This window comes from Sceloporus occidentalis, unplaced genomic scaffold (assembly GCF_023333645.1).
Source record: "Sceloporus occidentalis isolate IW3139 unplaced genomic scaffold, rSceOcc1.0.p SCAF_4, whole genome shotgun sequence".
Taxonomy (NCBI): Eukaryota; Metazoa; Chordata; class Lepidosauria; order Squamata; family Phrynosomatidae; genus Sceloporus; species Sceloporus occidentalis.
The window spans coordinates 146,650,232-146,671,936 of NW_028316984.1; the positions used below are offsets into that span (position 1 = coordinate 146,650,232).

The 21,705-nt window shown below is 40.4% G+C and overlaps 1 protein-coding gene across 1 annotated transcript; it reads left to right on the forward strand.

Moving 5' to 3' along the window:
- Positions 1-6,641: 6,641 nt before the first annotated feature.
- LOC149314820 (prolactin-releasing peptide receptor-like) lies at positions 6,642-9,916 on the forward strand. The gene has a single exon (XM_089523529.1). It carries the CDS (start codon positions 6,675-6,677, stop codon positions 7,794-7,796), a length of 1,122 nt encoding a protein of 373 aa, XP_089379655.1. The 5' UTR covers positions 6,642-6,674; the 3' UTR covers positions 7,797-9,916.
- The last annotated feature ends 11,789 nt before the right edge of the window (positions 9,917-21,705 follow it).

A 21,705-nucleotide genomic window follows, 5' to 3' on the forward strand; every position in this document is an offset into this window, starting at 1 on the left:
GTGTGTGTGTGTGTGTGTGTGTGAGAGAGAGAGATATTGGGAGGAAAGGCAAGGCATTAGTACACAATGTAAGGACATTGGCTGGACCTCCCCTGTTCACCATATCACTATTAAAGTACAACCCACTGACCACCCAAAATCAGCATAAAAGCACAATTAACCTTTCTCATAGGAAATCATAGCACAACAGACGCAGCCAAGGAGGTCATTACCAATTTTTTCTTCTGTTAGTTACTATAAAATGCTTTTAAAATAGTCTCTCACAGGTCAACAACATAATAGCCACAACATTGTGCGGTAAGTCCCACCAGATGGTATTATTATTCAGATGCAAAACAACTGGTAAAGGAACAGGAGTCCTGTCCCTTACAGTATGTCACCTGGCAACACAAGCAGTAGGGAGAAGTCCTTTAACACTATACAAGAATAGCACTATATTGCATTTTAAATGCTATGGTTCATCTTATGGAATCCTGGGGCATGTATTTGATGAGATGTATTTCTGAGAGTTCCCCTACTTTCACAATGGCCCCAAAACACTGCAAAATGCTGGAATATCACTTCCTATTGCACTTTCAGCCAATATATAGCCAGGTGTTTGGGGTGATGGTGATGTTAACATTAAGGTATGTGAGAAGTCTTGGGGAGGGGGCTTGAGGTGGAATTACCCAGATTTTTTTTTTTATTTTTTAAGAAGGTCTGGGATTTTTAGAAGTCACACTTTGATGCCACGTGTTCCCCATGGGTGGCACTTTGCTAATATTTGTATATACAATACAGCACCATGATTCCATTTTAACTATTATGGCTGCATCCTATGGAATTGTGGGGCTTGTAGTTTGGTGACAAGCATTTAGTATGCACAGCTAGAGATCTCTGGGGTCCTTAACATTATACAGTTACAGTATTATGATTCCAATTTAAATTGCCATGGTTCCATCCTATTGAAACCTGGGATTTGTCATTTAGGGAGAGGTATTTAGAAATCTCAGCTAGAGAACTCCTCTAGTGACTCATCAAACAACAAGCCTCAGGATTCCATTAGATATAGCCATAGCAATTAAAGTGGAATCATAGTGCTGTAACTGTGTGATGTGAATGGGCCCTTAAGTTCTGTGCTGGAGGTGAATCAAATAGTAACACTGTTGTCTGGTAGTGGATGTGTCCTCTCTTGCCACACAACTATCCAGTGATGTTTGCTTCTGATGCTTGTTATACTGTCCATAATCATGGGTTTTTCTGAAATATTTGGTACTGTTGAACATGTTTGGACAAAGAGGAGGCCACCATTCTATGTATTTTTCTGTATATGAAAACTTGCCCTGAACCTAACACCTCCCTTACCTAAAATAGGCCTTGTATAAATACAGCTTTCCTCTCAAATCTAGCAATGGAGTGCAGTATTATCCCCAGTTTGAACAGCTTGCTTTAAAGGTGCAAATGTTTCATCTATTTGCTAAAAATGATAACTGCATATTTCTTGCAACCTCATCTGAAAGGAACATAGATAACTCTTTCTTTCATATAAATGAGAAATGCTAAGCAGTTTGCAGTGTTGAAATAATAACTCTCTTCTCAAGGAAGAGAAAATAAAAGCCAGGCAAAAAGGAAAATCTCTTTGAAACCAACCATTCACTTTGAAAAGTAATACCAAGCATTGGAGGCTATAATGATCAAAATATATATAAAATAGGAAAATCTGGCAGTAGCTGCTTTTTACTTTCAAGCCTAGCCATCAGTCAAAATTTAAATTTAAATCAAGGACCATCAGAGGCTATTTCAGTGTCATTCCTGTAAAATAAGACTCAAGCAATTGCAAAGTCAGGATTATTTCTTTTCACCTCCAGCCCATGGCCTTCTCTGCCTCCAGCTTTCATCTTGGACTATGGTGGACTGCCAGTGCTTCTTAGGCACCATGTTTTTATTAGGTTGCTGTGATGAATTCCCTCTCTGGGTTGTCACACATATATCAGTCTTGTCATCCACCTAACTCCTGAACTCTTTTAAACCACTTCCTTTTTTGGTATTTGGTAGTCCTAAAGTGGTTACAGTGCTGGATAAGTGAATGTCTTTCTTGTATGGGTTCAGGTTTGTATCTTGTGTGACTGATTTCCCTCAATACTCTCAAGTGAATGACTCTCAGGTGGAGATGTAAAATAAAACAATAGCAAAGATTTATTGTAAAACAGAAGGTGTACAGAATGTACATTTATATGTATGATGTATAATGTGTATTATGTCTGTCTTGTTTGTATTTCCTTTTTATGTAATAAACTTTTTTTTAAAATAAAAAAACCAGAAGGTGAAAACATTAAAATATATAAATGTATTGTATAACAGAAGGTGAAAACACTTAAACATTAAAATGTGAGTTAACCCATGGTATTGATGGGTAGATTTGTTACTGGTTAACAATCTGAACTCAAAGAGTGCTTATCAATGTCTCCTCTTCATCCTAGAGAGAAGGTACTAGTGGAATGCTTTATGGTTCATACTGTGGCCCAAATAGCTCTGAGAACAGGTTCAGAGTTCAAAATGATCTTAACGAATTGCAAGAGCTTGAACCAAATCAAACAAAATGAATTTCAATAGGGATAAATGTAAGGCAGCAATTTTAGGCAGGGAAAATCTAATGTACAAATAAAGTGTGTCTGACATCTGGCTTGAAAGCAGTACATGTGAAAAAGATGTAGGGTCTTAGTAAGAACTTCCTGACTGTAAAAGTGGTTTGACAGTGGGACAGATTGCCTTAGAGGGTAGTGGATGTTCCTACTTTGGAGGTGTTTAAAGAGAAGGTGGGTGCCTACTTTAAAAGAGGATTCTTGCAGTGGTGGACACTAGATTAGATGATCTGATTAAACTTTCAACACTCTGGTGTTGTGACCCTTTGTAAACTGGTGATATAATTGTGTCAAGGCAACAACTCTTTTTAATACAAATTAATATTTTCCCTGAACCTGTTCCTCATACTCTTCACCAACAACTCCTCCGCTCGCTCCTTTCCAATCTCTTCCAATTTCACCCTCATTCCTTTCTGCTCCCCCCCCCCATTTCAATTTTATCTCTGTCTTCCTGCTTTCCCTATCTGTCTCTACATCATTCTCACCCCTTCCTGATCTCCCTGACCCCCCCCCCTTTATCTAACCCTGTCTTCATCTGGCCTTGTCTTCTTCTGGAGAGAATTAGCATGATACAGTATAGTGGTTTGAGTGTTGGACACCAACACTGGAAGACCAGAGCTGGGTGACTTTTGACAAGTCACACTCTCTCAACATCAGAGGAAGGCAAGGGAAACCCTCTCTGTATAAACTCTGCCAAGAAAAATTCATTCTACATTTGCCCCAGGATCACCATGAGTAACGTCTGTTGTCATTTATATTTGCACAGGTCAGGATAGACGGACAGAACATTAAATGAGAAGTGAAGAGTGAAATCACAGACCTCATGGAACAGGTGAGTTTTAAGGAAGGAGGAAGGAAGTGATACCTTGTAGGGAGATCTTAGAGAAGTTACTTGTTTGGATTAGCAAGAATTCTGGGAACTGTAGTTAAAACAAAAGTAATTTCCCAAGCTTTGGCACCATGCAGGTATTTTGTTGAGGACAGACATCCCTAGACAGAGTAAGGATAAGGAGCATAGACACTATACTAAGGAGGTCCTTTCAAAATTTTGGTGAGGGGCACCAGTGAAAATACTCTTTTAGGTGGGAACAATCTATTATACTGCAGAAGGCCATATGGCATCTGAAAGAAAGCCTCTCTTAATAGCTGAAACATCTACACCAAAGACAGGGAAGCTATGGTTTCTAGCCATATCTGTTGGACTACAATTCCCATCAATCTCATTTAGTTTGGCCAACAATCTGTGCTGATTGGACTAGTAGTCCAACAACATTGGGAAAACCACAGAATCCCTGGTGGCACAGTGAAGGAGCCCTGGTGATGCAGTGGTTCAAACCACAAGGGTATAAGTTCAGTACCAGCCAGGGGCTCAGGGTTGACTCAGCCTAGCATCCTTCCATAGGTTGCTAAAATGAGTACCCAGCTTGTTGGGGACAATTAGCTTACACACTGTAAACCACTTAGGGAGCGCTTAAGTGCACTGATAAGCTATATAGAAATGTGGTTTTTTTGGTAGGTTTTTCAGGCTATGTGGCCATGTTCTAGAAGATTTTCTTTCTGACGTTTCACCAGCATCTGTGGCTGGCATCTTCAGAGAATGCTTGCCTGGAAAAAGTGGGTGTATATACACACACACACACACACACACACACACACACACACACACACGCTGTGTGAGCCTGGGAATGCAGGAGTGATTTGCATTTGTATTGTTCATTATCTGCTGGGAAAGCCCCTGACTCTGAATGGTTTCCCATTTACATTTGCTAAGTCCTTATTTTGTTATTCCTCAGGACTGATAGCCAAATTTTGTTCACTTTAAGGGTTTCTTCTTTTCAGTTGAAATTATCTGGATAATAATAATGATCATCAATTAGCACTAATCCTCTTTTGCATTAGCCTCCCAGCCTGAGGCCTGTCATCAGCACAGAACAATACATATGCAAATCGCCCCAGCATTCCCAGGCTCACACAGTATATATAGACCCACTTTTTCCAGGCAAGCATTCTCTGAAGATGCCAGCCACAGATGCTGGTGAAACGTTAGGAAGAAACTCTTCTAGAACATGGCTACATAGCCTGAAAAACCCACAAAAAGCTATGGATGCCGGCCATGAAAGCCTTCAACTTCATATATAGAAATGTATTTGCTATTGCTATTGCTAACTTCTGTCATAACCTACTTCATCAACAGCTGTAAGATATTGCCAAATCTAGTGTTCCATTTGCCTGTTCCCAATGATAAGACATACATGACTGTTAAAGGTCCAGATAATAAATGTGGAAAAAGAAGAACAGTTTCATGTTCTGAATGGCAAAAGAGGGAGGTTACACTTGACTAGAAATTATATGAGGATATGTATGGAGAATTTCCTTTTCTTTCTTTAAACAGGAAATGGGTGTTAGCACTGTTGAAACACTATCATTACCAGCAAATATTACTTTCTGGTTAAAATGACAGATGATAAAAGGATTAAACAGCCTTAAAGATATGAAAGGGTTCCACACCATGATTTGTTATCATGAGAGTAATCTTGCAATTTACTGAGTGCCCTCCCTCCATAACTGTCATCTTTCGGCCGTTGAGGGAGAGTACAGGCTGGCCCAGCGTCATCAGGCGCTAGCCTGAAGACTGAGTGCCCTCCCTCCACAACTGTCATCTTTCGGCCGTTGAGGGAGAGTACAGGCTGGCCCAGCGTCATCAGGGGCTAGCCTGAAGACTGAGTGCCCTCCCTCCACAACTGTCATCTTTCGGCCGTTGAGGGAGAGTACAGGCTGGCCCAGCGTCATCAGGGGCTAGCCTGAAGACTGAGTGCCCTCCCTCCACAACTGTCATCTTTCGGCCGTTGAGGGAGAGAACAGGCTGGCCCAGCGTCATCAGGGGCTAGCCTGAAGACTGAGTGCCCTCCCTCCACAACTGTCATCTTTCGGTCGTTGAGGGAGAGTACAGGCTGGCCCAGCGTCATCAGGGGCTAGCCTGAAGACTGACTGCCCTCCCTCCATAACTGTCATCTTTCGGCCGTTGAGGGAGAGTACAGGCTGGCCCAGCGTCATCAGGGGCTAGCCTGAAGACTGAGTGCCCTCCCTCCACAACTGTCATCTTTCGGCCGTTGAGGGAGAGAACAGGCTGGCCCAGCGTCATCAGGGGCTAGCCTGAAGACTGAGTGCCCTCCCTCCACAACTGTCATCTTTCGGCCGTTGAGGGAGAGAACAGGCTGGCCCAGCGTCATCAGGGGCTAGCCTGAAGACTGAGTGCTCTCCCTCCACAACTGTCATCTTTCGGCCGTTGAGGGAGAGAACAGGCTGGCCCAGCGTCATCAGGGGCTAGCCTGAAGACTGAGTGCCCTCCCTCCACAACTGTCATCTTTCGGCCGTTGAGGGAGAGAACAGGCTGGCCCAGCGTCATCAGGGGCTAGCCTGAAGACTGAGTGCCCTCCCTCCACAACTGTCATCTTTCGGCCGTTGAGGGAGAGAACAGGCTGGCCCAGCGTCATCAGGGGCTAGCCTGAAGACTGAGTGCCCTCCCTCCACAACTGTCATCTTTCGGCCGCTGAGGGAGAGAACAGGCTGGCCCAGCGTCATCAGGGGCTAGCCTGAAGACTGACTGCCCTCCCTCCACAACTGTCATCTTTCGGCCGTTGAGGGAGAGAACAGGCTGGCCCAGCGTCATCAGGGGCTAGCCTGAAGACTGAGTGCCCTCCCTCCATAACTGTCATCTTCCGCTGAGGAAGAGAACAGGCTGGCCCAATGTCATCAGGGGCTAGCCTGAAGATACAGTGTATCTTAATTGTAGATTTTTCTTCTACTGTTTTATAATTTTCTTGTACACCGCTATGATCTATGTGGAATAGCGGTTTATAAATAAAACATATTATTATTATTATTATTTATAGGGTCAGCTGTAGTCTCAACATTGTGCAAAGTAAAAGCAATGACCTCTCTTTTCCAGCAAGTTATGTATTTGTTATCTAACCAAATTTTCCTTTCCTTTTTACACTTAAAGAAAACAGAAGAAAAAAGATGACATAAACACCATTATAGCCAAAATCCAAGATGGCAGCTCATTGCCAGCTACGGAATGATTCCTGTTCAAATAGTTCGGCTCCCATTTTCACAGGCCTGGATCTCCTCTTCGAATTGAAGCCTCTCTTTGTTCCTCTCTATGCCATACTAGTACTTGTTGCTTGTACAGGCAATGTTCTCCTCATTGTTCTGATTGGTTTCACCAAAAAGTTGCATAGCACCACAAATTTCCTCATTGGAAACCTGGCAGCAGCTGACCTAATCATGTGCATTTTCTGTGTTCCATTGACTGCTTCCTATGCATTTGAAATGCGTGGGTGGCTCTTTGGGATGTTCATGTGTTACTTTGTCACCCTCATGCAAGTGGCCACTGTGTTTGTGTCTGTCCTGTCTCTTACGGCAATTGCTGTGGACCGATATATCGTTGTCGCTTACCCCATCCGCAAAAGGATAAGATGCAAGTCCTGTGTCTATATAGTGGCTTTCATTTGGTTACTCTCCATTGTGGTCTCCATACCCACTTCCATGCACACCCATTACCTGGATCTAAACAGCATTGGTCATGACATGATTATCTGTGAAGAGTTTTGGAAACACCACAAGACAGAGAGGCGCCTGTACTCTTGCCTGATGCTCCTGTTGTCCTACATGCTCCCATTGTCGGCTGTGTTGGTCTCCTACTGTGCCATTTCTTATCACCTTCAGAAAAGGAATATCCCAGGAGCAGCATGCCACAACCAGGACAAATGGACTAAAAAAAAGCAGAAGACTTTCCGGATTCTTGTTATCTCTGTCATATGTTTTGCTTTTTGCTGGCTCCCCCTTCAGGTGGTTAACCTGATCAGAGATATTGATGAGGAATTTGCCATCCTTGACAAGAGATATGTGAATGTCATCCAAGTGTCTTGTCATGTTGTCGCAATGAGTTCTGCATGCTTCAATCCATTCATCTATGCATCACTCCATGACAAGTTCAGATTCCACATCAGTAACTATTTTTATCACAGGAAGAGGTCAAGCATTATATCCCGCAAGGTCTCCCGGATGACCACTTGCTCCACTTTGGCAGATAACCCTGTGGTTCTATCAGAGAAAATAGCACTGCAAGTTGGGCCCAAGCGTCATTTTGGGGAATCCAGTACAAACCTGTAAGATGGATCCCTGACTATGTGCATACCATGAATTAGTTCGAACCTATATACACAGTTTCATGAATCATGAAAGAAAACTTCCTGTTTTAATTCTGTAAAAACTTGTTATCCATTTCTATAACTGCACCTGTGACTCACACTGTGTTTTCTTTATTATCATGTCCTGCTCTCTTTTCTATTTTGGTTTAACAGCCTAAGAAAAATTCCTGTAGAGCTTGCTGAATATTTTGTTTGGTGTTGTTGTGTGCATGTGTGACTACTGTGATCTATGGCAACTCCATCCTAGGGATTATTTGGAAGGATGTATTCAGAGGGGATTTGCCACTGATTTTCTCTCTGGCTGAGAGAATGTGACTTGCCCAAGGTTGCCTAGAGGGCTTCCTTGGCTGAATAGGGATTTAAAAGTTGGTTTCCCAGAGTGCTAGTCCAACATTCATACCACTAAAACACACTGATGGTATTTTGTATGGCCTACCATTTACTTCAGTTTCCTCCCTCCCTGCCTGGGTAATGGGGCTTCAGCTAGAGCTGGGGAAGAATCTCCAGACCCAAGCAGTGTATACTTTCTGTCACCTAGTATGAAACTTGGATCCCATGCTGCTTTGGATCTTGTGCAAAGGTGAGATATAAATTAAATATAGGCAGATGATAGATAGATAGGCCCACTGTATTATAAAAGCTGAAGTCAAATATCAGGTTTATGGGGGAAAAATCTGCTTTATTAGGTGTATAGGACAAAATTTCTAGACATGGCTTGCACCCAATTTCCATTTCCCCCTATTCTTTAGTGCACCACACTGGAAAGACAGATGTGGCTTTGTATGCTGCGTTTTCATGCAGCACATTCATAACTTTGTACTGTAATGCACACATTAAGACTATTTTTCATGAGAAACTGGATAAAATAGAAAAAATAAAATAAAGGCTGTGAATCCATTTGGCAGAGTTTTAATGCCAGCTTTGAAAGAAAGAAAAAATTATGGCATTCAGAGATATGTCAGAAAGGAAAATACCTCACTTAACAATTGATGGTTGAGAAGAGGAAATGCACTTACATGCCAGATCATAATTTCAAGATGAGGTTTTGTTTGTTTGTTTCTTGTATATATACCTGAAATGTTTTTACTTCCCTCATTACTATCCTAAAAACTTTCACAGTACAGTTTGCCCTTTCTTTATGTGGGGGATCCGTTCCAGACTCCCCTGCGTAAAACAAATACCGACTATGCTTTAAATGAATGGGCTTGTGCATGCGGTGGTACGGCAGTGTGGTGGTATGGTGGTGCGGTGGCATGCGCGTGCCATGGACGTGCATCCCATTCATACCTATGGCATGCACTGCCCCTTCTCCCCATGCGGCTTTCAGCATATGCTGAAAGCCGCGTAAAGTGCACCCGCGTATAATGCAGGTGCACTGTATATGTCAGCCTTCCTAGTTTGGCTGCCTGTCTGGCCATCTATACTTCTGCCTATCATCAAACCATTAAATATCCAATAACATCAAGAAAAACTTAGCAATTTCTGATTATCATCTTCTGAAATCTACTTAGCAAGTGTGACCAATGTCCTTAACAGGGCAGTCTACACCTCATCATTAGGCATTTGCCAATGTAGGCCAAATCCCCTCCCTCCCCAGCCCTGTTAAGGGACAGCTAATATTTGCCCACAAAAATGATTTTAAAAGGTTTTGTGGTTAAAGAGGGTGGCAGAAAAACTGTTGACAATAATGGACCAGGACCCTTAGTTACAGCAGAGCATATAGCAGCACTCTACCCACACAGATGCATGTCCCCACTACCCTGGTAGTTGTCAAATCCTGGGAGGGACCCCCTGATTACCTGTGGGGAAAGAGGGAGAATGGAGGCAATACAGATGAAGAAAAAATGCTGGTGTCATCTTGGAGAGGAGAAATGAGGATGAAGTGCATCCTTCTTTTCTTTCTTCTCAGTATCCAAAGCAGATGCATCATATCTGAAATGCCTCCATCCCATCCTCACCAGTAAGTAGCAGTGACCTCTTCCAGGGTTTGACAGGGGAAGGGGAGGTTTGGGATTATGGTGTAATGTCTCTTTAAAGCAAATCTGCTTTTGCTTCAGCTGTACAGTATTTAATGGGCTGAGATGCCGGTGTTTGTCAGATGTTGTTCACAATGCTTGGTTGAAGTTTGTGAAGAAATAAATCTTACCTCTGAGTCTTATCTGATTGTGAGTTTGCCTTATTGCAACAGCAGGCATTACATGGTGTTAGATGTTGATATGGAGTCTTCTTTATAGCAGTTGAGAATTCGTTTGTTCTAACTGAAGATATGGACTCATTCTGGTCTCCACCTCTTCTTGTTTTGCAAGGTAATTTGACTGAGAACTAGAGGCATTTGGGAACAAGCTTTTCAGTTATATTTCACTGCAGTTGATCTTGGAAATGTTGCAAAGAGATGACATAATAGCTGTTACATTATCTTGGGGAAGAAGGGATTTCTTTATATAATACTTTTGCTTTCCCTGAAGAATATCTAAAATCTCAGAGGTTCTAGAAATTTTTTAGAAATCATATTTTACTCGGTAAGAACATTGCTTTTGAAAGATTTTGCTCTAGAACCATCTCCGGGAATCACCACTGAGCAATTTCTTGCTGAACTTAAATTGAAAGTTGCTAGTTGTTTATTTGGTACTGCAAACAGCAGCATGGTGAGAAATAAAATTGTGTTCAGCATGAAGGAGGAGAGACTGAATAAAAGACTTTTTGAAAGAACCTGATCTTACTCTGGAGAAGGTTGCTGAAATGTGTCATGATGAGATAAGGAGCTCAGCTGTGGAACATAGTAACAACATCTAAGGAGTTATATGAGTAACAAGAGCTCAGCTATGGACGATGGTATAATGTTACAGTTTCCTGAGTCTCATCAAAGCATTTAGAGAACGAAAGCAAGAGGGCTGATGTACTGGACTGGTGTGTCAAAAGACATTGAGATAGTTATTGGAAACTGTTTTGTTTGTGCTTGTTTTTCTCTAAACAATCAAAAAGACCCACTTCAGCCACATGAGATTCCTGAAGTGCTATGGGAGAAGATGAATGTAGATATTTTTGAACAGGACAATTCTGCTTTTCTTTTGGTGGTTTATTATTTTTACAAAATATACAGAAACATTAAACTTACTTGATAAGACTGCAAGAATTGTGATTTGCTTGCAATAGAATATCAAGGACAGTTATGAGTGATAATATGCCTTTTGCGAGACAAAAAGTTCAGATGTTTACCAAAGAGTAGGGGCTTTGAGCAATGTTTTAGTCATCCAGGTTATGCACAGTAATGGCAGAATGAGCAATCCAGTCTGTAAAACAACTTATAATGAAGGCAGTTGCATGTGTGGATTTGCCTTTAGAATTGTTGGAATATTGGTACACACAAGGATTCCATATTCACCTACACACATGCTAATGGGCAAGGTGTTAAGGAGTAAATGTCAAGTAACAACTAATTTACTACATTCCAAGGTTCCTACTGAGGTACATCAGGACATTCAGAAAGTCCAGAATAGGCAAAAATATTTATGATTGCACAGTAAACTCTCTTCAAACATTACAAAAAGGAGATTTAATATAGATGGCATCTAAGGATTATAAGGATAGATGGCTTTCTAACATTGTTACATAAAGTGTAAATAGCCATGTTCATATTGAGTGAGGCCAGGTGTATAGTCATAATAGGTATCAGAGAAGACCACAAAGATAGGCACCTGCAAGTCTTGGTTATGTAGGTTTAGGGCAAGGTGTACCAAATGATGAATCTAGTTTCCTAGTGCTCCCATAAGTGACATAGGAGAAAACAATGACCATCTTGATCTTATGAGACATGTGCACCCCCAGGAGTAGATGGGCATCTTGTATATGTAGCATCTCAAGAGAGACATATGTTTTTGCCAGAAAGATATGTTCCTTGAGGAAGGATGCTGGTAAAGACTATCTCAGTGATGGGCTAAGTGATCTCTGGCCCCATGAGAAAGTTGTAATTTTATATTAAAAAAAATATTTGTTGATATTGATGTAAGAGAAATAAAATATTTTAAATGTATTCTATGATACATATATTTACTTAGTACATTTTCAGTTTTGTGAAAGGGAGATGTGGTGTAACATCTTTTTAAAGCATATCTGCCCTTGCTGCAGGTGTGTACTATTTACTGGGCTAAGACTCTTGTATCTGTCAGACTTTGTTCACACTGCTTGGTTGGAGTTCGTGAAGAAATAAATCTTTTTCTGCTTCCTTAGAGGCTTACTAGCTTGTGGTTTGCCTGATTCCAACAGCAGACATTATAGTGATGGAATGCAAAGGGCTGTTTGGTGCAACGATGAGGGGACAAAGCAGGAGTGAGTCTCTGGCCCCTGCAACAATCTTGAGTGAAGTTTGGCTGGAGGTAGGAGGGCCACAGTCAGGTTGCTTCACATGGCAGGTGTGGTGATGACTCCAAACTTTCCTTTCCTGGTCTGCCTGGTGGCAACTTTGAGTCCCTTGCAGACCAACAAAAAATCTATTTGCCATTGTTGTTGTGTGCCATCAAGTCATTCCCAAATTATGGCAAAATGTGTTCAGGGGGTGTTGCCTTTGCCTTCCTCTGAGGGTGAGAGAATGTGATTTGCCCAAGGTTACCCAGCGGGTTTCCATGACCCAGCAGGAATTCGAATCCTAGTCACTAGGGTTGTAGTCCAACAGTCAAAACACTACAACATAAAGGTTATCATTATTATTTTCTTTGCTGATTCCATTATTTTATAATGGATATAAAGTAAAGGTATTCCCTGTTGACAAGGTTGTTAAGTCATGTGCGACCACAAGGGGTGGTGCTCATCTCCATTACTAAGCCAAAGAGCTTTGTCAGAGACTACTTTGGGGTCATGTGGCCAGCATGACTGCACAGAACACTGTTTACTTTTCTACCAAAGTGGTATCTATCTATCTACTTGCATTTGCATGCTTCCAAACTGCTATGTTGGCAGAAGCTGGGACTAGTGATGGGAGCTCACCTGATCATGTGGCACCTGGGCCTCAAACTGCCAATCTTCCAGTCTTGCAATCAACAGAATCAGCATCTTAACCACTTGAGTCCCTTCTATATAGATATACAAATTAAAAAATAGACAAATAATTATAGTACCAAGAAAGTAAAAACAAACAAACATGTGTGATATATTTGGATATTGTATCCAGCCCCTATTCTGAAATGCCAGACTCCATAATAAGTACCTGTTTCCCTTCCTTCTCATCAGCCCTGATGAATGGGAAGGGAAACAACAGCCCTGATGAGACTTCCTTACAAACAGGGACCATGGTTTGGTCATCATTGGATAACTCTATAAATATGTCAGACTGTTTGGAGCACCTATGAAAAACATAGGGACAATTAAGAAAAGGATTGAAAGGGAAACATGTTGGCTGTGATCTTACATTCTGCTTGCATAATGTAATGTTCATGTAGTTAAGTGATGGTTGCACAGCACCACAACATCTTTTTGCTGAATACAAATATGCCTGCTGTTTCCACAATCCCAATGACTTGTAGTATGTTGGAGGCACTGAAGGGTAGTTAGGCACTGTCCAAGAATGTAAAACTACATGTGCAACAGTTACACTGGCAGAATTTTGCTCAGGCAACTGTGAACTGACTGTGACCTCTTACTTATGCACTTATGAATGCTATGCCATGGTCAAAACAGGTACTACCAGATGCATCTTGGAACTTCCATGTATGTAAAACATTAACAGTATGCCAGCCATAATATTGTAATGCCTTTATGCATATCAGTGTTGAACCCATTCTTGCAACACCCACTGATACACTGGCTACTTAGTTATCTCTGTGTCAGCTGTGACAATCAGAAGCAGGACTCCTGCTGTCACAAGTCTTTGCTGCAGCTGGTGGAACAGTGTTGGAAACATTATCCTCCTTGCACCCCGGTTTCCTGCCAAACAGATTTCCTGTATCTGATCTGGCTGCACACTGTTAAAAGTGGATGGGGTATTCACATAGTTTAGGTTACAAATCCATAACTGCAATAGGTTATGAGTCCATAACTGCAATACTGAGTGTCAACCACTGGCTATAGCTTTGGGTACCCTATCTCAAAAAGAATGTTGTAGACCTATAGAAGCCCTAAGTAGCTTGGGTCCAAGTTATTTGAAGGACTGTATCTCCCTTTACAAACCCATTAGAGCACTAAGAATCATCAGGAGCGGCCCTTGTCTCTATTCCACCACCCTCTCAGTCTCTTTTGGTGGAAACAAGGGAGGGCCTTCTTGGTGGCTCCTCCCAGGCGCTGGGATTCCCTCCCTAGATTGGCTAAGATGGTTCCATCTTTACTGTCCTTTTGGCAGCAGGTAAAAACATTCTTGTGTCATCAGGCTTTTTCAGACTAATGAGGACTGAGTTTTTAAATGCTGTGTAATTCAGATTTTTAAGATTTGTATAGAGTTTTAAATACATTTTAATTTTTAATGTGTAATGTTTTAAACTTTTAAAAATTGTTTAATTGTTTTTAAACATTATATCTACATTAATGCTGTTGTATTGTTTTTAACTTGTACTGTTTTAAATTTGTTGTTAATCACCTTGACTATTGGGTGAAAGGGGAGTGTATTGTTCAGGGAAGGCCTGTTGAATATAAAGGAAGAAAGTGGGATGTCTCACTTCAATGGTGTCATAGGACTCCATTGGCCATCAGATTCTAGAACCTGTAATCCAACAACGTTTGGCGGGTCAAGATATCCCTACCTCTCTAATGAAAACTACATTTTAGTAGCCCTTGGGTTTTAATGGCTTATGTATCTTCCACTAAACCCTCATGAGCTGGGAGATAATAATAAGACCTCTGAAAAATGAATATGTGAAAAGTTATAGTCCTATGCAACATACCTATGGTTATCCTCTTGAGCCAATGAGATTTACTTCTTAAGAATTTATAATTGGATGGCCTTTTGCTTTTTTCTTCAGACAAGTTTTGTAGGGAAAGTCCATGCCCTTCAACGTTTTGCAGATGTAAACTAGGATATATGTGGCCAAACAAAACCAGTGTGGTCAAGATGGTAAAGTTACTAGTGATGAAGAACACAAAACTAGGAGAGGCCATATACATTTGCTGTTGCCTGAGTCTCCAGGGAAGGGGGAAATTCTGTTTCTTCCTCTCCCCGCCACCCAATACATTAATGGTGTTCAAACTACTTTTGCCCTTTGAAATTAGCTTTCACCAGTTAAAAAGTAAAATGAAGAAAAAGGGGGATTAAAAGCAATTAAAAGAGTGTGATGCAGGAGACTAATTCGGATGGTCCCTGCCCATTCAGGACAGTTGAAAAGTATGAAAGTCCATCTCTGCTTTTCTAAACTGGTCACATATTGAAATATTCTTTGTCCATTGAATCCCTTTCAAGGTAACAAAGTACAAGCCTGTTCCTATTGCTTCATTTCACACAAGCAGGAAATGAAGATGTGAGATTTATAGCTCCCCGCTGCTCCAGACCCACAGCAAAGTCTCAGCTATTTTACTGATGTGGCTCTGAGTGTTTCAAATACAGCGTTTAAAATACAGTGCAGCACTCAACTGTGAAAACCTGGATTATTTAGCAATATCAAGCACAGTGGGCTCCCTTATCCATTTCTTTCAGGCTGAAAATTCGGAAGAGCTTTGTGGCACCTAAGAACACTTTAGCAAAAAGAGTATTATTGTCAACCATGCTCAACCGGTTGAGGAAAAGGACTTGCTAAAAGCAATGTAATGAAGGAGAAAGATTATTAATTTTAAACAGAATGGAATGAAATAGAATTCAACTATTCTTGTATCCAACTTGCACCTACAATACTCGGTATAGTGCACAAAGAGAAAGGAACACATTTTTATATTCAATTAAAGTGTTCAAAAGCTCCCTCTTTCTGTCTGTGTGCACATGCATACTGGATTTTTTTTCTTTCAAAAGAAGAATTTTCCCAATTACAATCTACTTAAGAAAGAGGGAGCTTATGAACACTTTAATGGAAGCAATATGAGGTATTTTAAACCTCTGACAAGCAAGATGAAATGTTCTCTCTTACTTTCCAAACTCCAGCTTTCAGCCACAGTCATGCCCTCCCAATATGGCTATTGCCTATCTAGTGAAGATCAGTGGGGAAGGGGCATGGCAGAACATCCAGTTCTTGTAGGTGCCTCCACAACCCCTTCCACCCTGCTCTCCACAAGTAGCCAATAGCCATCTTGGGATGACTGTGGTTGAAAGTTGGAACTTGGAAAGTAAGAGGGGACAAATACTTTCAACCTGTATGACAGAGTTTTGTAGTACCTTTTATTTCTCCTGGCAACTCTACCTCAAAATCAACCTTCCATTGGCTTCCTGTCCTTGAAGGGACTTTTGAAGCCCTGGGTGCATATCACTTCAGAGTTTCTTTTGTCTAGAATAAGACAAAAGCAACTCTTATTCTGTCATGTAGTACAAAACATTCTTCTATGACTCACTTTATCATTTCCAAATGGAGCATGAAAATACAGTGGAGGCACACTTGAATCACAGAATCATAGAGTTGGAAGTGACCGCAAGGGCCATCCAGTCCAACCCCCTGACATGCAGGAAATCTAAATCAAAGCATCCCCGACAGATGGCCATCCAGCCTCTGCTTAAAGACTTCCAAAGAAGGAGACTGCACTGTACTCTGAAAGAGTGCATTCCATTGTCGAACAGCCCTTACTGTCAGAAGGTTCCTTCTAATGTTGAGGTGGAATCCCTTTTCCTGTAGCTTGCATCCATTGTTCCAGGTCCTGTTCTCTGGAGCAGCAGAAGACAAGCTAGCTCCCTCCTCAATATGACATCCTTTCAAATATTTAAACAGGGCTACCATGTCATCTCTTAACCTTCTCTTTTCCAGACTAAATATCCCCAGCTCCCTAATTGTTCTTCATAGGACATGGTTTTCAGATCCTTCACCCGTTTGGTTGTTCTCCTTTGGACATGTTCCAGTTTCTCAACATCCTTTCTGAATTGTGGTGCCCAGAACTGGACACAATATTCCAGATGGGGCCTGACCAAAGCAGAATATAGTGGCACTATTACTTCTCTTGATCTAGACACTATACTTCTATTGATGCAGCCTAAAATTGCATTAGCTTTGTTACCTGCCTCATCACACTATTGTTCAATAGTGTTCAACTTGTGGTCTACTTGGACTCCTAGATTCCTTTCACATGTAGTCTCCCTAAGTCAGGTGTCCTCCATCCTATATCTATGCATTTCGTTTTTCTGCCCTAAGTGTCCCCCCCCCCATTTTTTGTGTGTGTTGAAATTCATTTTGTTATCTTTGGGCCAGCTTTCTAGTCTATTCAGGTCATTTTGAATTTTGATCCTGTCCTCTGGGGTATTAGCTACTCCTCCTAATTTGGTGTCATCTGCAAATTTGATAAGTATATCCCCATTTCTATCATCCAAGTCATTGATAAAGATGTTAAATAGCACCGGGCTCAGGACAGAACCCTGTGGGACCCAACTGGTCACTTCTCTCCAGGATGAAAAGGAGCCATTGTTGAGCACCCTTTGGGTTCGGCCGGTCAACCAGTTACAAATCCATGTAACAGTTACATTGTCTAGCCCACATTCCACTAGTTTGCAAGAATGTCATGGGGTACCCTGTCAAAAGCCTTACTGAAATCGAGATATACTATATCCACAGCATTTCTTCATCTAACAAGCTGGTAATTTTATCAAAGAAAGAGATCAGATTTGTCTGGCATGACTTGTTTCTCTGAAACCCATGTTGACTTTTTGTGATTATGGCATTGCCTTCCAGATGTTCACAAACTCTCTGTTTAATGATCTGCTCTAGAATCTTTCCTGGTATTGATGTCAGACTAACTGGACGATAATTGTTGGGATCCTCTTTTCCCCCTTTTTTGAAGATGGGAACAACGTTTGCCCTCCTCCAGTCTGCTGGGACTTCTCCTGTTCTCCAGGAGTTCTCAAAGATTATTGCCAATGGCTCTGATATTACATTTGCCAGTTCTTTTAATACCCTTGGATGTAGTTCATCTGGTCCTGGAGACTTATATTCATTTAACAAGGTATTCCTATACTATCTCTTTGCTTATTCTATGCTGAATTTCCTCTATTCTGTCCTCTGCTCCATTATCCTCAGGTTGAGCACCCTTTGCCTTTTCTGAGAAGACTGAGGCAAAGAAGGTGTTGAGTAATTCTGCCTTTTTTCTGTACTCTGTTAGCATTTTGCCATCTTCTCCACGCAGTGGCCCTCCCATTTCCTTCTTCTTCCTTTTGCTGTGGACATATCCAAAAAAGGTTATGAGAGGTTATTGTTTTTAACCTCTCTAGCAAGCCTGAGTTCATTCTGCGCTTTAGCTTTTCTGACTTTACCTCTAAACGTGCCTCTTATTTCTTTGAATTCCTTTTTCGTGATTTCCCCCTTTTTCCATTTCTTATACATGTTCTGTTTAAAACTTAGTTCAGTTGAAAGTCCCTTGGTCATCCATCCTGGTTTCTTGAGACACCTCCCATTTTTCTTTCTCACTGGTACTGTTTTTAATTGTGTCTTCAGTATCTCCCTTTTGAGAAAGTCCCATCTGTCCTGAACTCCCTTCTCTTTTGATATTCCTGACCATAGGACCAACCCCAGTACTTCTCTAAGTTTACTGAAATCTACTCTCCTAAAGTCTAGGATGCGTGTCTGACTCTGCCTGGCTTCTCCTTTCCACTGTATTACAAACTCCAGGAGAATATGGTCACTTCCACCTAATGATCCCACCACTTGCACCCCAATTAACCAAGTCATCCTTGTTGGTTAGGATCAGATCTAAAATAAATTTGGACAATGAAATTGTCTCCACGGCAAGTGAGGTATTTGCTAGATCTTGAGGATTTGGCTGAGTTTGAGACAGACCTTAAACCTTATGATATTCTTCTCTACAATATGGAGCAACCATATTACTGTAACTATAAAAGTAACTGCAAAAGTTACACTATAAAAGGAATGAAATTATCTGTCATTAAATTACAGCAATATAGTAATGCAACTATACCATTGCTCTTGGGAAAGGGGCCAATTAGAAGGATTTAGTTATTTTTAAGCAGTCAGTTCCAAACTGATGATATAACCTTTTCCTTTCTAAATTTTCCTTGGAGTGTAGTGGAGTCTCCTTCCTTGGAGATCTTTAAGCAGAGGCTGGATGGCCATCTGTTGGGGATGCTTTGATTTGGATTTCCTGCATAGCAGGGGGTTGGACTGGATGGCCCTAGTGGTCTCTTCCAACTCTACGATTCTATGATTCTATGAAATTCCCTTTTCCTAATGCTTGCAAATCAGGTTCCTTTAAGGATGGGGAGGGAGAACATATGGCTCTCCAGATATTGTTGGACTGCAAGTCCCATCATCCTTAAAAACTAGCTGTGTTGGCTAGGATGAATGGGAATTGTAGTCTAGCAACATCTGAAGAGCCAAAAGTTCTCTAGCCTTGTTTTAAGAAAATCAACTCCATACAGATACAACTGTCAGACTTGTTTTTTTTTTTTCTGGGAGACTTCTGCCTATCTCTTTTTAGGATAGTTTTCAAATAAAATGTGTCTAGGTTAGACAAACTGCTTCAAGCAAAAATGGAAACCCTGCTGTTTGAAAAGGATTGGTATTGATATAGTTAGCTCATTCTTTCTCCATGGGAAGCTTTGCAGAGAATTGCTCTTAAAAACAAGAAATGTTTGAACACAGTGTTAAATTGTTATTTCAACATTGTTACCCCACTGAAATTAGTGTTCAGAATAAAAAGTTTGAGATGTTTAGAATAGAAAGTTGAATTTTGAAATGTATACTGTACATTTAATAGGCAGAATAATTATCAGGATAGGTAACAACAAGAATTAAAAAAAACTGTCCAGGTCAGAGAAAATGGCTAATTTCTAGCACAAAGAAACTGAAACATATCTGAAATTAATAAACTGAACTGAACATCTTTGCCTTCACAATGTCAGAAGATCCCAGAGAAGAATGGCGTTCCTAAATCATGCTGACTGTTTAAATGTTAGTGCTTCTTTACGATATTGTTTGCAGTTCCAATGAACTTCCGAAGGTTCAGTTTCAGCTCGCTGAAGATCTTTTGTTCAGTTTTAGTGTGTTTTGCCAACTGAACCTGTCCAGTCAGAAGTAAGCAAGCACAGCAGAGTTTGAGTTCCTTTCCAATAATTATACATAGTATTGCAACCATGCACCATAATCTTAATTATGAGATTTTTATTAGTGTTTGTATCTTTGTTTGTTTTGATGGTCTGTGTTTTAGGATAAAACTATATTTTCTCCCAATACTGAGACTCAAAGGTTGCTTAGAAAAATTAAAACATTTTAACATTAAATGCACTTCCAGCTACTTGCAGCTTTGTACATAGATATATTCACTATTTTTCTTTATTTTGTTTTATCTTTCCTTTCCTTATCATGTTTTCTTCACTCCCTCTTAGATAATACCTTGTCACTAAATCATTAACTTTTTACTATTTCATACATTTCAAAGAGTCCAGTATTTCCCATTGTTCCTTCTTTATAGCCTACACATCACATTTCTCATGAAATTTTCTTACTTCTTGCTATTTGACATTCTCTTGACACATCCCAATATTCTAAAATAAAATTCCCGTTATTTCCACTATTTAAACATAAACAATATTTTACAGAAACATTACATTTTTCCACTTATTTCTTAAGAAATCATAGAAGACATGCCACTCTTTCCCCACCTCTTCTTCTGTCTTATTTTTAGTCCAGCATGCCCGCTTGTCCATTTCTGCAACCTCGAAGACTTTCATCACCCATTGTTCTACCGAGGGGGTTTCTTTTTGTTTCCAGTATCTTGCATAGTTTATTCTGGCACATGTAAATAAGTAAAATAACATTTTTCCACAAGTTTTGTTTAGTTCATCACTTATCATACCTAGAAGAAATGTTTCTGGCTTGAAAGTAATTGGTATCTTTAGTTCTATAGTTATTGTTTTGTATATTTCAACCCAATATTGTTTTGCTAATTTACATGTCCATCACATGTGGAAGAAGGTGCCAATTTCTGTATTACATTTCCAACAGAGTGGGTTACTTTTCTTATTCTTACACATATATGCAATCTTTTGTGGGGTTAATGTTAAATGTATTTTACAAAATGTCGGAGGGACATGTAGGTATGTAAGTGTTGGTGGGAGATGGGATGGGGGAATGGAGAAGGTGTGTAACGTAAGTTTATAATGTTATGTTATGTTTTGTAATGTAATATGTCATATGGAAAAATTTGAAAAATAAAATATTAAAAAAAAGAAAAATTAAAACAAATACAGTTAAAAGCACTTACAGATACATAAGGACAAAAACATATAACAATTAATTGCTAAAATGCAAGTAAACTCTCAATAGAATTAAAGCTATTTTTTAAAAATCAAGGAAAAGACAAACATCTGAAACACATCACTAGTTATTAAAGTCCTAACATGTACTTCCTAAAAGCATGTTGGGACCAAAAATGTTTCTGTTATGAAAAGACAGGGGGGGATATGTGACCCTGCAAAGTTTTGGATTACAGCTCCCAAATTCCTTTATCATCAGTCACAATAGGTGGGGCTTCTGGGATTTGATATTAAAAGCATGTAGACAATAAAATGTCTCCTACCCCTGTTTTAAATTATTGATGGCAATGTTTGATTTTTAAACCCTCTTTGCAGTGTGGGATATGTGGGTGACACTGAGAGAGAGTTATTGCTAGAGAGGGAAGAGCTATGTTTTCACTCCCCAAGTTACGTATTGTCTTCAAAAAATCTCCCCATCCCTCATTTTGTTGCTGTTGTTAAAATGACTGGGAATAAGAACTCTGTAGAACTCTTGGAGGTTACTCCGTGATCTCCAAGT